Here is an 18,566-nt window from a genome sequence, read left to right on the forward strand (position 1 = left end):
GTGGAACCTGTCTAAGACGACCGCTCAAGGGACCTTTAAAATGTGGTCTCTGTCACCAGGTGGTCTCCTTATCCAGGGTCATTTGACTGCAAATAGCATCCCCTGGTCCTGATTACAGTGGTCCTCTGGGGCAGGTGGTCACCTTATCCAGGGTCATTTGACTGCAAATAACTCCCTTAGTTCTGGTTGCAGTGGTCTATTGGGACAGGTGGTCGCCTTTTCCGAGTGGTTGCCTTGACAGGTTTTACTGTACATCCACTTACACAGAACTTGTTCTTGACGTATTCGCACATGCGGAAGCGGTTGCGGCGACTCAACGTCTGCCGCTCCTTGATGTTGATGGCGCAGAGCTCTTGAAGCAGAACGGACTCCACCTCGTTCAATCTGCACTGCATGTCTTGGAAGTTGTTGCGCACCTGAAGCGGTGAGGGGTGAACATTCCAAGGAGAGGCAAGGTGTTAGATAGAATAGTGTGATAGATACAGTCAACTTTGTGAATAACGACACTGGGCGGGGCATCGGAAAAGTGTCCTTATTCGCGAAGTGTCCTTATTCGCGAAGTGTCCTTATAGCTCATACTCGAAATCCCATTCGAATGTATGTGAACCCGTATTTTGTATCGTATGACATGCCTATCAAAATGAAGCTCTTTTCATGCTCTTTGTCAATGTGTACTGTATTTCCGTATTACAATTGAAAGGAACTATAAAGTCAATATGCAAGGGAAATAAATTGAAAAAATGCTTTTGGAGCCATCTACAGGGGCATGTAGTTGTGTTGATCACTCAGGCTCTAACTATTTTGAAACAAAAAAAGGAAAAAGAAAAAGCAAGCAAAAGAATGGAGACATTTATAAAAGCAGTTTTGGACATGACCAGGAAGGACGACACAGAGCCATTTCCTATTAAACACGAGCAAAGAAAATGCATTGGCCGGGAATCGAACCCGGGCCCCCCGCGTGGCAGGCGAGGATTCTACCACTGAACCACCAATGCTTTGGATGTGTGTTGAACTGCTGGCTGCTCACCTGAATACGAGCCAGGCAGCATGCTGTCGCACATGCCACATGCATGAAAGGAGGGTTTCGTGACGGGAAATTCGGACACGCTCAAGCTGAATTTTCTTTTTGAATTTCATGTATTTACGACGCACCTGTCCCCTCTTGCTAGACTCCATCTCCAAGTTACCAGGGCCAGGGCGATTCACTTCCTTGGCCAACGGTCGACGCATGAAGTAGTGAAACACAGTTATGTTGCCCTCACTCCCACTTCTCCTCGATAATATTTCGAAACAGCCGCAAACACCGTAGCCCACACAGCCTAGCTCTAGCATTGAGCCGTGAATAGACCTGCTGAAGCTGGCACATGACTGTCATACGGGTAACGTCTAACTCCAGTCAACTCCTGCACCAACGAGTCGCATGATGTCACCAAGAGTATATATCTCCCCAAGAGTGTGTAGCTCTGCATATGGGGTCTCCGACGGCGAAAACTCACATCACGTGTCTCAGGTACGTTTCGTACTAAGTACAAACGAAGGATAGTGTGCGCGCAATCCGAATATCTGCCATGATCATGCCGGGGATTTGCATACGTGCAGTGAGTTTCTGTCAGAGAGTGATTTTTTTATTACTCCGCTGCTCGCTAAAAAACGGGCTGGAAACGTACAACTGCGACACTGAACAACGAGTTGTGAGTTTTCGCCGTCGGTGTTCTCAGTACTCCATAGAAAGGGTATCAGGAGTTGTACACTCTTGGGGGGTTGTATACTCTTGATGTCACCTGTCAAGCTCTGCGTCTATGGGTCACATGATGTCTGCCATGTTGGGTTCAACTCCAGACAACCCCCGCATTTATGGGCAACATTTGCCTGTTGCAATGTTGATTCCACCTTTTTTTTTAAGCTAAAAGCCATGTGGTGCACGCAATGGGAACATGCAGCAGCCATGGTGGTGGGGGCCAGGCGCTCCGTCGACCAACTGGTCTCGACATCGTCACGCTCTGGACGCACCAGATAAATGGAAGTATGAGGGAAAGAGAACTTGAACAGGGGTAGCCTACAGTCAAGCTCTCCGTTAATGAGTCATAGTGATGTCGGCCATGTTTGTTCCATTGTCCACATGCCATGTACGCCTCCTACACAAACTTAGTCACATGACAAAGATGTGAGGCCATTCTATTCATGTATCGCCTACACACCCATTGTTGTTTTTTGTTTTGTCTTTGTTTCTTCCCCTTCTTCCGTAGGTACATGTATGTGGAATGTGATAAAAAAATCCAACTATTTCTGCTGAGTGCAATGGACACTCAAGACCTGTTCAGTTGTCTGGCCACCAGCTCAATGTATATCTAAGCATTGGTGGTTCAGTGGTAGAATCCTCGCCTGCCACGCGGGGGGCCCGGGTTCGATTCCCGGCCAATGCATTCCTTTTTTTTGCTCAAATATTTTCTTTTCACAAGCGCTCGGTGAAATCTGACCCAAAGTGCAAAACTGGCGCCCTATAGTCTGTTTCAAAAAGATTTACAATCAGGTTTGGGTCTTAAAAAGTATGAAGATAAGGGAAATTTGGACAACAAAGTACTTAGAATGGCTCGTTAGGACACGGCAAATTGTTCTGTGAAGGTTTCGGAACAATTGGACCAACCGTTAAGGAGTTAGAATTTCGGCCAGGTTTCCGGCCTTTTCCCATGGTTTACAATTTGCCCAGGAAGCCAGTATCGATTTTTTATCAAAACCCACGATTTATCCTTTCCTTTTTGGCCTTGTGGTTATGAATGCTGTCTGCTGACCATGAAGTTGTGAGTTCAAATCCCAACCTATCCTCAAATCAAACTTTTTTTTCATTGTTTTGGTGATCAAGCTGGTACAAGACAAAGAAGATGGCTGCACCAAACGACTTGTTGGAGCTCGCGCTTCCTGCCGAACTGACTGACACTTGACTGGCTCACGCCATGTGAACACACCCACAACACTGCAGTGGTGTGAGTGAATTATAATGGAAGTCATCGCGCTGTAGCTTCTTGAGATTTATTTTAGTATTTCAAGATCGCCAATTTATTTGAATTTAGCAGTCAACGCCGTCTTCTATCAGCGTTCACAAGCGTCTGCTTGTCTCAAAATGTCGTCGAAGTCACACGGATAGCTTTGCCAAGTCATGGCCTTGGGAATGAGTCCGTGTCGATGTCGTTTTCGTCACACGGTGAGTACCAGGGAGTCGTCAAAGTATTTGGTGAGTACATAATTGCATCGCAGCTCAAAGAAACTGTTTTGGTCACAAAACGGAACCATGCAGCTCGTCAACATTTACAACACTTTCGTTTCGACATGTCCTCTCTGACCAGGGAGTCGTAAAATACCAGGGAGTCGTAAAGGTATTTTACGACTCCCTGCTTCTGACTCCATTATCGATACGAGGAAGAACTCGTTTGTTGTAAACCAGACGTACATGACTGTGTCAACGTGAGTGAGTTGTCATTTTTCCTGCTTTCGCGCGGAATATTTCTTCGAGTTCACAGTGAGTTTTTCCAGGCAGCGCTCGAGTGCTCATACGGTAAGACGCCAAACTCCGCGGGCGATCGCCAGGATTGTAAATCTTTTTGAAACGGACTGTAGACCACAGTAGATCAGTTCCGATACATCACTGTATTTGCATATGTGTACTAGGGTTGGGCCTTTTTCTTTCACTTCACAGGTGTAGCATTTTATCAGTCATTACGTATGATTTATAATGCAGTGGCAGTACCAGGCGTGGGCCATCCCCTGGATTATCAAAATGGGTGCCTTATCATTTTTCTGTTGTTTTTACACTTCTTCGTGCTTTATAAATAAAAAAAGGATGTGATAACCTGGCGGTGACAGTCACTTTTTCTTTCTTCAGATTTTTCCCGTTTTGTGTCTTTCCCTCAAACCAGTGAATATATGTGTATGTCCAGCTGCATTTATACGACTTCCAGGACGTCAAGGGCCTCTCCAATACTATCAAGAGTCCTTTCGAATCAGATAAGAGCATGGGCTTATCTGCAGAATTCTACAGCATAGCTCTAGCTCCAGATGCATACACATCTCGTATAACGTGGATAATACAGATTCTATTATAATTTAATATGCAACGCCATTCTTTGCAATTTGAGCAAAAAATAAATAAAAAAGAAGAAGGAAAATGCATTGGCCGGGAATCGAACCCGGGCCCCCCGCGTGGCAGGCGAGGATTCTACCACTGAACCACCAATGCTTGGATGAAATGTTGAGCTGGTGGCCAGAGAACTAAACACGACCTAGAGGTTACTGGCGTTCAGTCCTCTGTCAGCTTGATGACTTCTCTTTTAAAATACTTTTTATTTTTTTTTATTTCACCGTCCAATGGGAAAAGCCAATGCACCGGAGGGGGCGTTAGCCAGCCATGGCAAGAGAAGGAAAAAGAAAGAAGAAAGAACATAATTATCGGATGAAAAAACCCCGCTATCTTGTCCTTGGCGTTACTACCCTACCCATCCCTGTTCTAGTCAAGAGCTATTCTCATTGGTCTCGGTTCCTGCAGCAGCGAAAGTCTTGGGTGACCTACATGCACGCTGCATTTTTTGTTCCGTTCCGCCTGCGTCTACCTGAGCGTAGTGGACGTTTCCGGGCAAGCTTAATCATAACACCGCTGTCTCCAGGTGCCGCTGTTGAATTCGTCGTATTCCCTTTTTCGTCTTCTTTTTCTCCTTCTTTCTCTCAGTTTTCCTTCACTATAAAAAAGGGGGTTTGTCAACTGACAACCACTCTATTCAGTTGCTATTCACAATCGCCGCATGCGCATTTCCCCACTATGGCTGGTTATAATCCCCTGTCCTCACAACACATGTTTTTCTGCATATGATTTAAAAAATTGCGCAGATGCCAATCAGCAAAAAAAGCTCTTTTCAGTTCGAGCAAAAAAAAAGAAGAAGAAAATGCATTGGCCGGGAATCGAACCCGGGCCCCCCGCGTGGCAGGCGAGGATTCTACCACTGAACCACCAATGCTTGGATATATATATCGAGCTGATGGCCAGACAACTGAATACAGCCCACGCGTTGGCGGGCTCACTTGCACTGGACCTTAAATTCTATACCTCCACATTACAAGTATTGGTCTTCAATTCTTTGTCAGCGTGATGACTTCTCTTATGTGCCATTGCTGATGATGCCACCCTACTACCCATCCCTATCCTATTCAAGACCTATTCTCACTGGTCTCGGCTCCTGTAGCAGCTAAAGTGTCGTAAAGAAGTACGCTGCATTTAGTTTTGTTCTGCCTGCATCTACCGGAGTTGAGTTGACATTTCATCGCTAGCCAAATCTTCAAACTGCTGTCTCAAGGTGCCACTGTTGAATTCTTCTTATTCCCGTTATCGTCTTCTTTTCTCTCCTTCTTTTTCTCAGTTTTTTCCCACTATGGCTGGTTATAACCCACCGCCATCACAACACATGTATGTTGGCATTATCATTATGTCATTGTGATTGCGGGATAATGATAAAAAAATGATGTGCAGACGCCACACTGAAAAAAGCTCTTTTCACTTGGAGCAGAGAGAAAAAAATTAAAAAATGCATTGGCCTTGAAATTCATGAATTGAATCGATTACAGTGAGTCAACTTTGCACAGGGCTACTCCTCACGGCCTTCTGTTTTAGTTCATTCTCCTTCTTTGATGCCCGAATGTACAGATGGGTATGAGCAGCATTTTTCTCTACTAGTGTTGATGTACACATGTACTGTACACCGCCCAATGTTTGCGTCACTAAAGCTTTGCTATCTCTCAGAACCAGCGATTTTTTACGATGGCAAATGTTCACGGAGCACTGTGGCCACACATATACATGTACATGTACACTCACGGTTGAAGTTTGCTTTCACGATGGGTAATATTCGCGTTCTGCTCAGTTCTCGCAAGATTAGCAAACATTAATACGTCGCAAACCGGCATTAGGCAGTTTCCAGTACATCTCGATCGGTGTTTAAGCCCATACAAACATACGAGCCCCTCCAATACTATCAACAGTCCTTTCGAATCAGATAAGAGCATGGGCTTATCTGCAGAATTCTACAGCATAGCTCTAGCTCCAGATGCATACACACCTCGTATAACGTGGTCAATACAGGTTCTATTCTGCAACGCCATTCTTTGCAATTTGAGCAAAAAAATGCATTGGCCGGGAATCGAACCCGGGCCCCCCGCGTGGCAGGCGAGGATTCTACCACTGAACCACCAATGCTTGGATGAAATGTTGAGCTGGTGGCCAGACAACTAAACACGACCTAGAGGTTACTGGCGTTCAGTCCTCTGTCAGCTTGATGACTTCTCTTTTAAAATACCTTTAATTTTTTTTATTTCACCGTCCAATGGGAAAAGCCAATGCACCGGAGGGGGCGTTAGCCAGCCATGGCAAGAGAAGGGAAAAGAAAGAAGAAAGAACATAATTATCGGATGAAAAAACCCCGCTATCTTGTCCTTGGCGTTACTACCCTACCCATCCCTGTTCTAGTCAAGAGCTATTCTCATTGGTCTCGGTTCCTGCAGCAGCGAAAGTCTTGGGTGACCTACATGCACGCTGCATTTTTTGTTCCGTTCCGCCTGCGTCTACCTGAGCGTAGTGGACGTTTCCGGGCAAGCTTAATCATAACACCGCTGTCTCCAGGTGCCGCTGTTGAATTCGTCGTATTCCCTTTTTCGTCTTCTTTTTCTCCTTCTTTCTCTCAGTTTTCCTTCACTATAAAAAAGGGGGTTTGTCAACTGACAACCACTCTATTCAGTTGCTATTCACAATCGCCGCATGCGCATTTCCCCACTATGGCTGGTTATAATCCCCTGTCCTCACAACACATGTTTTTCTGCATATGATTTAAAAAATTGCGCAGATGCCAATCAGCAAAAAAAGCTCTTTTCAGTTCGAGCAAAAAAAAAGAAGAAGAAAATGCATTGGCCGGGAATCGAACCCGGGCCCCCCGCGTGGCAGGCGAGGATTCTACCACTGAACCACCAATGCTTGGATATATATATATCGAGCTGATGGCCAGACAACTGAATACAGCCCACGCGTTGGCGGGCTCACTTGCACTGGACCTTAAATTCTATACCTCCACATTACAAGTATTGGTCTTCAATTCTTTGTCAGCGTGATGACTTCTCTTATGTGCCATTGCTGATGATGCCACCCTACTACCCATCCCTATCCTATTCAAGACCTATTCTCACTGGTCTCGGCTCCTGTAGCAGCTAAAGTGTCGTAAAGAAGTACGCTGCATTTAGTTTTGTTCTGCCTGCATCTACCGGAGTTGAGTTGACATTTCATCGCTAGCCAAATCTTCAAACTGCTGTCTCAAGGTGCCACTGTTGAATTCTTCTTATTCCCGTTATCGTCTTCTTTTCTCTCCTTCTTTTTCTCAGTTTTTTCCCACTATGGCTGGTTATAACCCACCGCCATCACAACACATGTATGTTGGCATTATCATTATGTCATTGTGATTGCGGGATAATGATAAAAAAATGATGTGCAGACGCCACACTGAAAAAAGCTCTTTTCACTTGGAGCAGAGAGAAAAAAATTAAAAAATGCATTGGCCTTGAAATTCATGAATTGAATCGATTACAGTGAGTCAACTTTGCACAGGGCTACTCCTCACGGCCTTCTGTTTTAGTTCATTCTCCTTCTTTGATGCCCGAATGTACAGATGTATGAGCAGCATTTTTCTCTACTGGTATTGATGTACACATGTACTGTACACCGCCCAATGTTTGCGTCACTAAAGCTTTGCTATCTCTCAGAACCAGCGATTTTACGATGGCAATTGTTCGCGGAGCACTGTGGCCACACATATACATGTACACTCACGGTTGAAGTTTGATTTCACGATGGGTAATATTCGCGTTCTGCTCAGTTCTCGCAAGATTAGCAAACATTAATACGTCGCAAACCGGCATTAGGCAGTTTCCAGTACATCTCGATCGGTGTTTAAGCCCATACAAACATACGAACCCCTCCAATACTATCAACAGTCCTTTCGAATCAGATAAGAGCATGGGCTTATCTGCAGAATTCTACAGCATAGCTCTAGCTCCAGATGCATACACATCTCGTATAACGTGGTCAATACAGATTCTATTCTGCAACGCCATTCTTTGCAATTTGAGCAAAAAAATGCATTGGCCGGGAATCGACCCCGCCCCGCCGCCTGCGTCTACCTGAGCGTAGTGGACGTTTCCGGGCAAGCTTAATCATAACACCGCTGTCTCCAGGTGCCGCTGTTGAATTCGTCGCATTCCCTTTTTCGTCTTCTTTTTCTCCTTCTATCTCTCAGTTTTTCCTTCACTATAAAAAAGGGGGTTTGTCAACTGACAACCACTCTATTCAGTTGCTATTCACAATCGCCGCATGCGCATTTCCCCACTATGGCTGGTTATAATCCCCTGTCCTCACAACACATGTTTTTCTGCATAAAAAATTATGATTGAAAAAAATTGCGCAGATGCCAATCAGCAAAAAAAGCTCTTTTCAGTTTGAGCAAAAAAATGAAGAAAAAATGCATTGGCCGGGAATCGAACCCGGGCCCCCCGCGTGGCAGGCGAGGATTCTACCACTGAACCACCAATGCTTGGATACATATCGAGCTGATGGCCAGACAACTGAATACAGCCCACGCGTTGGCGGGCTCACTTGCACTAGATCTTAAATTCTATACCTCCACATTACAAGTATTGGTCTTCAATTCTTTGTCAGCGTGATGACTTCTCTTATGTGTCATTGCTGATGATGCCACCCTACTACCCATCCCTATCCTATTCAAGACCTATTCTCATTGGTCTCGGCTCCTGTAGCAGCTAAAGTGTCGTAAAGAAGTACGCTGCATTTAGTTTTGTTCTGCCTGCATCTACCGGAGTTGAGTTGACATTTCATCGCTAGCCAAATCTTCAAACTGCTGTCTCAAGGTGCCACTGTTGAATTCTTCTTATTCCCGTTATCGTCTTCTTTTCTCTCCTTCTTTTTCTCAGTTTTTTCCCACTATGGCTGGTTTTTACCCACCGCCATCACAACACATGTATGTTGGCATTATCATTATGTCATTGTGATTGCGGGATAATGATAAAAAAATGATGTGCAGACGCCACACTGAAAAAAAACTCTTTTCAGTTGGAGCAGAAATAAAAAAAATAAAAAATGCATTGGCCTTGAAATTCATGAATTGAATCGATTACAGTGAGTCAACTTTGCACAGGGCTACTCCTCACGGCCTTCTGTTTTAGTTCATTCTCCTTCTGTGATGCCCGAATGTACAGATGGGTATGAGCAGCATTTTTCTCTACTGGTGTTGATGTACATATGTGCTGTGCACCGCGCAATGTTTGCGTCACTAAAGCTTTGCTATCTCCCAGAACCAGCGAGTTTACGATAGCAATTGTTCACGGAGCACTGTGGCCACACATAATTATACATGTACACTCACGGTTGAAGTTTGATTTCACGATGGGTAATATTCGCGTTCTGCTCTTCTCACAAGATAAGCAAACATTGATACGTCGCAAACCGGCATTAGGCAGTTTCCAGTACATCTCGATCGGTGTTTAAGCCCATACAAACATGCGAGCTCCTCCAATACTATCAACAGTCCTTTCGAATCAGATAAGAGCATGGGCTTATCTGCAGAATTCTACAGCATAGCTCTAGCTCCAGATGCATACACATCTCGTATAACGTGGTCAATACAGATTCTATTTAGTATGCAACGCCATTCTTTGCAATTTGAGCAAAAAATAAATAAAAAAGAAGAAGGAAAATGCATTGGCCGGGAATCGAACCCGGGCCCCCCGCGTGGCAGGCGAGGATTCTACCACTGAACCACCAATGCTTGGATGCATGTTGAGCTGGTGGCCAGACAATTGAATACAGCCCACGCGTTGGCGGGCTCACTTGCACTGGATCTTAAATTCTATACCTCCACATTGCAAGTATTGGTCTTCAATTCTTTGTCAGCGTGATGACTTCTCTTACCGGTATGTGTCGTCGCTGATGATGTTAGCCTACTACCCATCCCTGTTCTTCTTCCTCTTATTATTATTAGAGAGGTTTTGCATTCCGAATTTCAGAATGATTTTCGACTGTGCTTTTCCGAAAAAAGCGCTTTCCGAAAAAATTTCAGTGTTTTGCATTCCGAAAATCTGATTCGACTTCGTTTCCATGCAAAACAAAATGGAGAGCGTCGAAGGGGTTGAGCAGGATCAGGGAGTCGTAAAATACCTGGTATTTTACGACTCCCTGAGCAGGATCAAATCCATGTGCACAGGTCAAACTGAATTTGGGTGCGGTTCGAAGACGAGGACGGACTGATGGTGGACCAAGTGATCCAACAGCTGAAGACGAGGTTGGCGAACTACTCACGTAACTGTCTTGTACTGTCAGTAGGCTCAAAAGGAAGATAGAGTGTGATGGAGTGTGAGAAGATTAGTCAACATGGCAAGATCAGCGAGAGCAGCAAAAATCAAAACTACATACGTGGACAATTTTTCAAATAATCGAGAGCAGCAGAAAGCAAAAATACAAACATGAAAAATACACTTTTTTGTATTCAAATATGCACACCCAAACATGAAAGAGCCGAAAATCCATTTTCGGAAAACCATGCACTTTCGCCACCACACTTCCGAAAGTTCGACTACTTTTTCGACTGCTGCCGCCACATTCCGAAAATAATTCCGAAATTCGGAATGCAAAACCTCTCTATTATCAAGAGTACATAACCCCCAAGAGTGTGCAACTCCAGCTATGGGGTCTGCGACGGCAGAACTTCACATCACGTGATGAACCCGTACACATTATTTGCACTCCGTGCATGATAGATACAGGGTTGCACGCAGCCCAGCTTTGGGTACAACTCTCTTGTGGTCACTTTGCACTGTTTGCCAGCATAACCTTTTGAACCATGTCACGTCATGTGAAGTTCTGCCGTCGCAGCACACCATAGAGGTTGTGCAGGCAGTTGCACACTCTTGGGGGTTATGTACTCTTGCTATTATTATAGGCTTTTCCGCGTTGGCATCGCCAAGCAAGCTTGGCTAGCCTTCGCATAAGCTGCTCCATAATGATGAGACGAAACAATGAATGCATGTATATACGATCTAGGACAGAACCAAGGTTGAGGATATTTTTGAAGAAAGCTGCAAGTTGTGTTGAGGAACACAAAGTTGCAAACTCTATGAAAGTAAACTGCAAGAAATGTTTTGGGGTTGATCTCATGATTTTTGTAGTCACAGGTTGTGTTAGTAGTATTAAAGGTTGTGTTTTCACAGATATATTGTATCCCTGTTCTATTCAAGAAAAAATTCCCATTGGTCCCGTTATCGTCTTCTTTTCCTCTCCTTCTTTTTCTCAGTTTTCCCTCACTATGGCTGGTTATAACCCATCGCTGTCACAACGCATGTTTATTGGCATTACGTCATTGCGAGATATTGATAAAAAAATTGCAAAAAAAGCTCTTTTCACTTCGAGCAAAAAAAAAGAGAAGAAAAAATGCATTGGCCGGGAATCGAACCCGGGCCCCCCGCGTGGCAGGCGAGGATTCTACCACTGAACCACCAATGCTTGGATAAATGTTGAGCTGGTGGCCAGACAACTGAATACAGCCCACGCGTTGGCGGGCTTACTTGCACTGGATCTTAAATTCTATATTGTGTTTGCGGAAAATTGATGAAAAATATTGCGCAGACGCCACATTACAAAAAAAGTTGGAGCAAGAAGAAAAAATGCATTGGCCGGGACTTCTCTTATGTGTCATCGCTGATGATGCTACCCACCTACCCATCCCTGTTATATTCAAGAAAAATTTCCCATTGGTCTCGGCTTTTGTAGCAGCTAAAATGTCGTAAAGAAGTACGCTGCATTTAGTTTTGTTCTGCCTGTGTCTGCCTGGGTTGAGTTGACATTTCATCGCTAGCCAAATCTTCAAACTGCTGTCTCAAGATTGCTCTGTTAAATTCTGCTTATTCCCTCATTGAAAGGAAAAGGACATATGGAAACGAGTTAAGAGTAACTCTCCACCACTGTAACTAGATGCTATATACAGTCAGAAAGTGCAACAACTAGCCACAAAACTGACAGAGTACTGAGACATTCGACGTCCTGACACCTAGCTTCAACACATCTCCGTAGCGCTAACCGACAGCCTTCCAACTGGGAAGGTTCAAGGTTATGGAAAGACCAAAGAGGGGAAGGCAAGCGCAACGAAAACGAGCACAAGCTACAGTCCCAACGGAACAAAGAATGTCGATTGTCACTGTTACAGTGGTGGTGAGTTACTCTTAACTCGTTTCCATGTGTCCTTATCCTTTCAACCCTTTGGCTCAATACCCGAGTTTCATATTCCCTCATTCGTCTTCTTTTTCTCAGTTTTCCCCACTATGGCTGGTTACAACCCACCGCCATCACAACACATGTTTTTTGGCATTATGTCATTGTGATTTACGGAATCATGATAAAAAATTGAGGAGACGCCACATTGCAAAAAAAGCTCTTTTCAGTTGGAGCAAAAAAAGAAGAAGAAAATGCATTGGCCGGGAATCGAACCCGGGCCCCCCGCGTGGCAGGCGAGGATTCTACCACTGAACCACCAATGCTTGGATGCATATTGAGCTGCGGGCCAGACAACTGAATACAGCCCACGCGTTGGCGGGCTCACTTGCACTAGATCTTAAATTCTATAGACCTTATTCGATAACGTGATTTTCGGACTCGCCTCCAGGGATTTGTTGTAAGCTAGGGCACGCGTACGAGAAACGAGTGGCAAGAAAGGCCCAGTTCGTACAAGGGAGTAGCAAACTGCCGGTATTTTCTACTCTCATGTTCGCACGCAGAGTCCACTGTGCGCTGAGCGCAGGTCTCTTGCCACTCCCTGGTTCCCGGGACCCCGGTTCAGGTGATTGTGACGTTGATCGAATAAGGTATATACCTCCGGGTTACTAGCATTGGTCTTCAATTCTTTGTCAGCGTGATGACTTCTCTTATGTGTCATTGCTGATGTTGCTACCCTACTACCCATCCCTGTTATATTCAACACCTATTCTCATTGGTCTCGGCTCTTGTAGCAGCTAAACTGTCGTAAGAAGTACACTGCCAATTTTTGTTTTGTTCTGCCTATGTCTACCCGAGTTGAGTTGACATTTCATCGATAGCCAAATCTTCAAACTGCTGTCTCAAGGTTACTCTGTTGAATTCTCACTGCTCATTCCCTCATTCGTCTTCTTTTTCTCTCCTTTTTTCTCAGTTTTTCCTCACTTTGGCTGGTTATAATCCCCCGCCCTCACAACACATGTTTTTTGGCATTATGTCATTGCCATTGCTGAATAATGATAAAAAAAGATTGCGCAGACACCACACTGCAAAAAAAGCTCTTATCACTTCGAGCAAAAAAAGAAGAAAAAATGCATTGGCCGGGAATCGAACCCGGGCCCCCCGCGTGGCAGGCGAGGATTCTACCACTGAACCACCAATGCTTGCATACATGCTCAGCTGGTGGGCAGACAACTGAGCCTAATACAGGCAGTATGCAGTTGCCTTCAGCACAATGTGGAGGTTTTTTTACTATTGAAGTCCAAATTGACTGTCACCACCAGGACTCGAACCAGGGACCCTCGCTTGTAGCTAGCGATGCTCTAACCGCTGAGCTATGGTGTAGTCGTCATCCCAGCAGAGACAGAGACAGCAGAGAAGTCCACTACGCTTCCGACTAAACGTGGAAAGGGATGGCGGGGCCCTGCTGCTCAGCCGACCTTGGCGGTCTCGGCGTCTGCGCAGACAAAGCGCGCCAGGGAAAATCGGGAGGGGGGCTTGCCTGGCATCTTGTGCTCAGCATGCTCTGTTTCCTCTTCTTTCTTTACTACCAGGCCCGCCGGAACCGGTCCGGTGGGTCAGGTTATCACCGGACCAACTTTGTAGCTACCAACACCTGTTTATTGCTGAGGAGGGCATCATGTCCCCGCCATATCACACACAAACTGTATTTTTTTTTTATTATTATTTTTTTTACTATTGTCACAGCCCTACTGGAAAACAGGTGGAGAACAAAAAGAAGCGAGGAAAAGGACAAAACATAGGGGATGTAGGGACGACGTGCTGATGTGCTGGGAGCAACTCAACCGACCAGAGGTCTGAAAGACTATGGTAGGACTAGACCAATTGAAAGCTGTTTCCGGCGTTCCCGACTACGCATACAAGCAACAGTACATGTACTCACACTTGTCTCGTGTTGCGACAGCAGCGGGCAAACCGCGTCAACGACATCGTTGCGAACGGTCTCCGCCAGCAGGCTGTTGCGCGATGTTGCGTCGACGACCGTCACGTAGGAGAGGATATCCTCCGGTAGCGGCGTTGAGTGCGGGTTCCACGTCATGTACAAGCGGAACAGACGATGCCACGTTGCCTGGCGACCGCAGAACTGCGTGACGACACCTGACAGCACAAGAGAACACAAACACACTCAGTCACTCAGAAAAAAACAGCACGTCCCTCTAACAGATGCGTCCAGAGGGATTTTTCCAAGTTTAAAGCACACGATCTTACTGATGATGTGGGTTAACAGTAAACTGGGACAGAAGACTAGGACAAGCAGACAAAAGGGTAGGACATGCAAAAGCAAGGTGCAGGTGAGGCGAGTCCAGCTAGTCCGACCAGAGGTCTCGGAATTACTACAACAACATTGAGAGTGCATGCAGCTGATGGCAAGTCAGCGAAAATGGACTTTTTCCTATTTGAAGCCTAAACGGCACAATGGGGCCGGGGACTAACCTGATTTGCCGCTCGACTTAACAATGGCGGTCTGAGGGCGCACGAGTACTGCTCGGATGGACAGCAACAGCGCGGGCGTGACATTCAGTAGCAGTAGGGGAATTCCCTGCACCATGGCCGCCTGAACAGCGTCCAGGACTTCCGAGAGAGAACTGTACATGTAGAGGAAACCAGGAGTGAGCGTGTGTGTGTGTGTGTGTGTGTGTGTGTGTGTGTGTGTGTGTGTGCGTGTGTGTGTGTGTGTGTGTGTGTGAGCGTGTGTGTGTTCGTGTGTGTGTGTGTGTGTGTGTGTGTGTGTGTGTGTGTGTGTGTGTGCGTGTGTGTGTGTGTGTGTGTGTGTGTGTGTGAGCGTGTGTGTGTTTGTGTGTGTGTGTGTGTGTGTGTGTGTGTGTGTGTGTGTGTGTGTGTGTGTGTGTGTGTGTGTGCCGGAGTATGTGGTGTGATGTGTGTGCGGAAAAAATTAAAAAGACCAAAAGGTAGGGATTCACTGGCCAAAAAAGCCACTTCATAGCTGTGTGGTGTAGACCAGGCTGAATAGTGGCGGTCAATTCTTCAGCCTTGCAAGCTGTTGAATGGTGCAATCCCAGCACAAGCTGCTATGGCTTCTGCTGTAGCATCGCTATCATCGCCTCTGGCGATGGGCGTCCAATGGTCCAATGGTGTGTGTGTGTGTGTGTGAGTGTGTGGGTATGAGAGAGAGGAGAGAGAGAAGAGAGAGAAGAGAGAGAGAGTCTGTGAATAGCCAGTAGCGGGTACACGGCCCTGAACATATAACCTTTAAAATATTATTCCTTTTTTGAATTCTGCGACTCCTGTACAGCAGACAACCTTTTGCGACCATAGGAATACCCCCCCCCCCCCTCTCCACCCCTCTCCACCCCCAGACCTGCCATAAACACCACCAGTTCAATATGTGTATTGCATGCTACACCTATCAAGCAGATACCTTTGCTGCACGTCACGATCCACGGTAGCATGCCGCTCCATCCGCCTGACCAGCTGGGCACCGAGACCATCGGGATCCCGTAGCAGTGGCCACTTGTGGCACGCCGCCTCACGACCGCCCACCACCGCTGCATGCACTTGCCCGACGAGGAACATCTCCGCCGGCGAGAACCTCTGCTGATTCAGAGTCGCCATGGTAGCCCCGGCAACCTTGCCCGGCGACTGGATCATGGCCATCGCCATGGACAACGATGCCAAGATGGTGGTCAGGGGTAGGTTCTTGATCATGCGGGATGGCGGAGTGTCCAGTAGAGTAGAGTCGAAGTATTCCAACAGCTCCAATGTGTCCGCAGAGGCTTCTCCCGTTCCGGGTGCGAGTCGTTTGTCCAGTATCGTCATGTCGCGTGGGATGCCGATATCGACGTCGGACGGCGCTCGCGACAGCGGCAGGGGATGGTCGACCGCCTCGTCGAGATTGACCTTCGCCTCGTGCTTGAGGCTGGCGTTGCTTTGCCTGCGCATCGTGATGCTCATCTGACTGCTGTCGTTGACACTGCCGACGCCGAGTACGGGTTTGACGGGCAGCATCGACATCGTACCGGCTTTGACCATAGAGACGCCGCCGAAACTACCAACATCAACAGCAGCAGAAGCTTGCACCGTGGCCTGCAAATTGGTGATGGCGGTGGCGACAGGTTGTGCCGGTGTTCTCAGCGGCCTGTGAGTTGCCGGGGGCGATGCTTCGTCAATGGGAGACGGTGGCAAGGACACGTCACTCGCCTCGATAAGTTGCACCTGAGCTGCCACCGACAGAGGCGTCTCGCCCAAGTCCGGCGTGGGCGGATGCGGAGCCGACACGTCCGGAAGTTCCAGATCCACAGCCGCGTCTAGCATTGCCGCCAACTGAGCCTCAGCCTCTGGCGAGATATCTACGGGATGAGGGGGAAACGGAGCTTTTTCAGGGCCAGTTTGTTCCTCCGATTCCTCTCTCGTCCCGACAACTTCATCGGGTTGGGATGGATCGGGATCAGGCTCGGGCTCCTCCAGCAGGCATTCTTCCTCCTCGACGAGCGCCAAACTAGCGTCCGTCTCCTTGGCGTCAGTGGTGCTCTCGCGCTCTCTGCTGCGCTTCTCCTGCTGCGGGTCGGGCTCCAGGTGCTGGTGGGGGCGCTGCTGGGCGGCGCACTTCGAGATGATCAGCGCCAGATAGACGGGAACGCCGCAGGCGGTGTACGACCAGGTCACCGGGTAGCCACGACGACGCACGCACTCCGACCAATCGTGGCACAGCAGCAGGTGCGCGTCCCCCGTCGCCATGCCAGCCGTGAAGTAGCTGGTAGCGGCGGCTGTCAGGGCTAGAGGGCCGAACAGCTCCTCCAGCTGCCGGCCCATGCTGGGCAGCAACATGCACCAGGAGGTCATCTCGGACTGCGTGATCTGTGTGCGAAAATGTACACACATTCACAGGAAATACATAGACACACGCGCGCACGCACACACACACACACACACACACACACACACACACACACACACACACACACACACACACACAGAGGAAACTGAGTTTTATCTCTACGGGTTATTGCACTTCAATATCAAGGAGAAATACACTCATGCTTTGAACAATATCCGCACTAAGGGGCCAGCCGGCATTATCGATAACTTTCACGAAACAAAAAAAGTTTAGCTACGACCCTCCCACACCCACCCACCCCCCTAAATGAAAAATATATTGACTTGACAGCTAGAATCAAGAGTGCATAAACAAGAGTATGCAACTGTGGTTATGGGTCGGTGCGCGGCGCGCTGCCTTCATTACGTAATTTGCCTCCATCACGCTCTGAAAGCATGCACTCAAACCTACAATTTCTCGTGCAAGCCCAGCCGCTTTTGCTTGATTCGTTCCAGTACCTACGAGATCTCAAAATGTTGGCGCATGAACTCCAGTTCCGCACGAAAGTTCATTTCAAACCAGAGGGAAAGTGCGGTGTTTGATTTTCCGCAGTGCGCCGCGCATCTGGCCCATAGAAAAGAGATCACAGTTGCATACTCTTGTTTATGGACTCTTGCTAGAATGGATTGATGTTTCAGGGTGAATTATACGAAAAATACCATATCAATATTTTTCATAATGAAACTCTCCTTGGCCCACCCACCCAAATAAAACAAAACTTTTTCGTTTTGTGTAAAAAGATTGATAACTAAGCAGATCTACTAAATGATCCAAGTATGTACTACGTGAGCTTTACTGCACCTTGGTCTTCATGCTCACACACAGCCCCCCCCCCCCCACACACACCCACCCACCAAAACGCAAGCAGTATGAACTGAGCTGATTCTACGGTTGGTGCATGGCCCGCCCCAATCAATAATAACCCATTTTCGGGGGGGGGGGGGCAGGGCCATGTACCACACGTAGAACCGGCGTGATACGTACTACCAACGCACACGGCACACGAAAAACAGAGTCCACTCGAGGAGCCATACAAACGTAGGGCGTGGTACACTAAGTCACACGTGCTCAAAACAGAGTCCACGCAAGGAGGAACCAGACACACGTAGGGAGAGATACGCTGAATCAGACTTGTCGACCGTACCTTCAGAAAGCTATCCAAGACTTGTGTCTCCTCAGTAATGGCCAACATCTGGGCTCTCTGCTTACTGACGTCCAGAGAGGAACTTTCCAGCTTCTTGTAGTAGGACTTCAGGCGCTCTTCAAGACCCTGCGATTGCGAGGGCAGAAAGAAACGGGCAGAAGAAGACTTAGTAATGGGTAGAGGTTTTACAGGCCTGGGCACTTGCCTGCTCTGGCCTCACTCTTTCACAC

General features: G+C 47.2%; 1 protein-coding gene and 11 non-coding genes across 12 annotated transcripts in view; 1 reads left to right on the plus strand and 11 right to left on the minus strand.

The window, feature by feature from the left end:
* The window catches only part of LOC135829539 (uncharacterized), an 86,379-nt gene that overhangs the window by 10,534 nt on the left and 57,279 nt on the right, over positions 1-18,566 (minus strand). Inside the window, exons 58-62 of the mRNA XM_065341936.1 lie at positions 18,337-18,462; positions 15,738-17,173; positions 14,792-14,943; positions 14,241-14,455; positions 264-416 (exon numbers count right to left, since the gene is read on the minus strand). Coding sequence (XP_065198008.1) covers positions 264-416; positions 14,241-14,455; positions 14,792-14,943; positions 15,738-17,173; positions 18,337-18,462 — 2,082 coding nt within the window. The remainder of the gene's footprint in view (positions 1-263; positions 417-14,240; positions 14,456-14,791; positions 14,944-15,737; positions 17,174-18,336; positions 18,463-18,566) is intronic.
* On the minus strand, positions 925-995 carry Trnag-gcc (transfer RNA glycine (anticodon GCC)). Its single transcript has one exon. It is a non-coding gene; the product is annotated as a tRNA-Gly (tRNA).
* Positions 2,353-2,423, plus strand: Trnag-gcc (transfer RNA glycine (anticodon GCC)). Its single transcript has one exon. It is a non-coding gene; the product is annotated as a tRNA-Gly (tRNA).
* Positions 4,161-4,231, minus strand: Trnag-gcc (transfer RNA glycine (anticodon GCC)). Its single transcript has one exon. It is a non-coding gene; the product is annotated as a tRNA-Gly (tRNA).
* On the minus strand, positions 4,933-5,003 carry Trnag-gcc (transfer RNA glycine (anticodon GCC)). Its single transcript has one exon. It is a non-coding gene; the product is annotated as a tRNA-Gly (tRNA).
* On the minus strand, positions 6,165-6,235 carry Trnag-gcc (transfer RNA glycine (anticodon GCC)). The gene has a single exon. It is a non-coding gene; the product is annotated as a tRNA-Gly (tRNA).
* Positions 6,936-7,006, minus strand: Trnag-gcc (transfer RNA glycine (anticodon GCC)). Its single transcript has one exon. It is a non-coding gene; the product is annotated as a tRNA-Gly (tRNA).
* Positions 8,542-8,612, minus strand: Trnag-gcc (transfer RNA glycine (anticodon GCC)). The gene has a single exon. It is a non-coding gene; the product is annotated as a tRNA-Gly (tRNA).
* Trnag-gcc (transfer RNA glycine (anticodon GCC)) lies at positions 9,793-9,863 on the minus strand. Its single transcript has one exon. It is a non-coding gene; the product is annotated as a tRNA-Gly (tRNA).
* On the minus strand, positions 11,523-11,593 carry Trnag-gcc (transfer RNA glycine (anticodon GCC)). The gene has a single exon. It is a non-coding gene; the product is annotated as a tRNA-Gly (tRNA).
* Positions 12,554-12,624, minus strand: Trnag-gcc (transfer RNA glycine (anticodon GCC)). Its single transcript has one exon. It is a non-coding gene; the product is annotated as a tRNA-Gly (tRNA).
* Trnag-gcc (transfer RNA glycine (anticodon GCC)) lies at positions 13,430-13,500 on the minus strand. Its single transcript has one exon. It is a non-coding gene; the product is annotated as a tRNA-Gly (tRNA).

Source organism: Sycon ciliatum, chromosome 13 (assembly GCF_964019385.1).
Source record: "Sycon ciliatum chromosome 13, ocSycCili1.1, whole genome shotgun sequence".
NCBI classification, from domain to species: Eukaryota; Metazoa; Porifera; class Calcarea; order Leucosolenida; family Sycettidae; genus Sycon; species Sycon ciliatum.